The sequence below is a fragment of the Octopus bimaculoides genome, chromosome 1, assembly GCF_001194135.2.
Source record: "Octopus bimaculoides isolate UCB-OBI-ISO-001 chromosome 1, ASM119413v2, whole genome shotgun sequence".
Taxonomy (NCBI): Eukaryota; Metazoa; Mollusca; class Cephalopoda; order Octopoda; family Octopodidae; genus Octopus; species Octopus bimaculoides.
The window spans coordinates 113,325,964-113,328,739 of record NC_068981.1 but is presented as its reverse complement, the minus strand read 5'-3'; the positions used below and the strand labels follow the sequence as shown (position 1 = coordinate 113,328,739).

The window sequence follows — 2,776 nt, the reverse complement described above, 5'->3', positions numbered from 1 at the left end:
TAGTCTCCTCAGCTCCGAGTCACTCAGACAGCATACTGCACTGCATCCTCTGGCACCTGCAACCAGGCTCGCTTTACCCTGGTTAGGACGTCTGCCCTGTTCTTTTCGGAAGGCACAAAAATCACGCTCAGCTTCAGATCAAACTCAGTGGTTAGCTCACGCAATATTCCCAATCGACGCTTTACCAACATCTCCGCAGCCCCTTTGGTTCACACCCTCCACTCATTGGTGATGACTGCCATCACCCAACCAAGCACAGTGGACAAATCGGTCCTAATTTTGATGGTGCGCAGCCCCCACTTCAAGGCCAGGTTCAGCCCCTTCAGCACGGCATCCAACTCCGCCACATTGATATGGTTTCAGTCATCCATCTTCCTGAGCCAGGCTGCATCTTCCACCACAGTGCCTCCCATTTCTAAGACAATCCCTATAACGATGCTACTGGCATCACACCAAACAATCCCGCTCTTTGATTTGGGAACATACCAACTGCCCCTCACTGGATCCTCTGCTCTCACTCTGACCAAGACTTCCTGCATCATGTCGGTCGTTTTCTCCCCCACTCTGTCATTCCACTTTGCTCCTTCGACTCGTCTCTTGATGAAGCTACATGCTGTCTGGAGCCATCCTGCAACCGGGTAGTGTCCCACCAGATTCCCACACACCAAAAACAGTTCCTGTCTACTCACGCTGGTACCCAGTTCGAGGATCTCGTTCCCTCACTGAAACACCAACGTGCCAGCCTTTTCTCTCCGTAGCCTGAGGTCCAGTGCAGCGCCTCCCTCCATGGCCTCTGATGGCTTGGCGACCAGTCCGAAATTTTTCAGGTGGCCTATGACCTCTGTTGCTGGCATTATGGTTTCATCCGCAAGGATGTCATCGATGTACGAATTGGTGGCCCTTTTTACTCTGTCTACCTTTCCCAGGATGGCCTTGAGAATTGTTGCCATAATTTTTGGCGCTGAATCTAGCCCAAACCCCAGCCTGGTCAGATAGTATGTCCAGCCCTTATACCTGACAAACTGATGCTTCCACAGTCTCTCAGCCACATGCACCTGCAGGTATGCCGACTTCAAATCGACGATCGTGGAGGCCCCCTGTCATCTGCCTCCATTCTCGCAAGGTGTCCACGCAGACATCTGTGGCCTCACCGCCCGTACAACATGATATGTGGTCATTCAAGCACTGATCTGACCTTATGCTTTGCGGGCTATACCACTGCCATCAGTGGCAGGACTCCGCTCTCTACTTCTTCTTCCCAAGGGATCAATATGCCCTCCTTAATCCACCGCTCCACCTCCCCCTCAAACTCGCTTCTGGCATCTCCTTTCAAAGTATGCTGGTAGCAGCCCACTTTATTTTTTAACGTTGGGGGCTCTCCCCTCCAGTGCCACTCCACTGTCCACCTCTGGCCATCGAAGACGGTACGAAAATCCTGGTCTTCAATGGTGTGCGCGGCATAGTTTTCTTCGTGGTTCTCACCAATGCACGGTGTCGCCATACACAGTTTCCCCACGAACCCGAAAGTCACACTGGCCTTGTTGACAGTAACACCTCCTAAACGGGTGAGTGCATCCATTCCCATCACCACGTCAATCTCATCCACCAAGTTGCCAACTACAATTGCTTGCAGCGTCAGCTTTGTTCCCTGCAACTCAATCTGCACGTCTGTAATGCCTTCACAGCGTACCTCTCACACTGCTTTCTCCACTCCACATCTCTACCACTCCTGGAGTCATCAGGGTCGTCGTAACACCACATTAACCATATTGTATCTCATAGCTTCAAGATTTCAATGATGTGATTGTTTCTTGGTATAATGACATTGTAGGGTAGGTGTGAGAGGCTGGACTGACTGGTTTGAACATAAAAGAGATAAAATATTTGGGCCAGATATAGCCAGTTTAAACACTAAAGGGTTAAATCTGGGTATATTAGTGACTTAATCCATTTCTTGCATCAACATATATTTTAAATAAAAATATTTGAAAATCTACTGAAGGTTTGATTGAGATTCAGCCAACATCTCCTTAATATATAATGCTGAGAGTGAAAACACCTTATCCAACTTGTTCAGATTGCTTTAAAGAAATTTAGTTATAGGTTATATATTATGTATTGCTTTGACAATTCAATTTTTGTTGATTATATCACAATTGAAAAGTGAATGATTTCACATTTTGGACAAAATAGAACATACAAACATAAAGCATACATATAGTATTCTCACAGCCATATCACATTTATGCACTATTTATATGTTATTTTTATTTTTATTTTCAACATATATTGGGTCTTACCTTCAGAGAAAACTGGTACATAGGATGAATTTTATTGAGATCACCCAAGAGAAAGTAAATCAAAGATGCTCTGCAGGCTGCTGGTCTGTAATTCTCTCTGGCATCATTGATTTCTTTCTCAGTAATCTTTGCTTCAGCAACTTTTGTTTCAATCTCAGCTGCAGTGGACTTTGTTGTCTCTAAATTCTCAACAAGAGTATAGTCTCCAAGGAAATTTCCCTCTGCAGCAGACAGTCGGGCTAATAGGAAATCTTCAAGTTGCTGTGTATTTAGACATACAGCATGTATGTATGCATATATATATATATATATATATATATCAAACAAAACAAGAGGAGAAATTGTTTATAAAACATTTAATTACATTATCTTACATATGTTTCATTAAAAATGAATGATTATTAGTTATATAATCTAAATTATAATCCAATACAAATACACACACATGTGGAGTATCCTGCTGACTGGCAGTGACT

General features: G+C 44.3%; 1 protein-coding gene across 3 annotated transcripts in view; it reads right to left on the bottom strand.

Moving 5' to 3' along the window:
- Positions 1-2,776, bottom strand: part of LOC106876453 (dynein beta chain, ciliary) — a 628,322-nt gene that overhangs the window by 48,164 nt on the left and 577,382 nt on the right. For all 3 annotated transcript variants that reach the window (XM_052969374.1, XM_052969385.1, XM_052969379.1), the window contains one exon: positions 2,301-2,561. In XM_052969374.1, the coding sequence (XP_052825334.1) occupies positions 2,301-2,561 (261 nt within the window). The remainder of the gene's footprint in view (positions 1-2,300; positions 2,562-2,776) is intronic.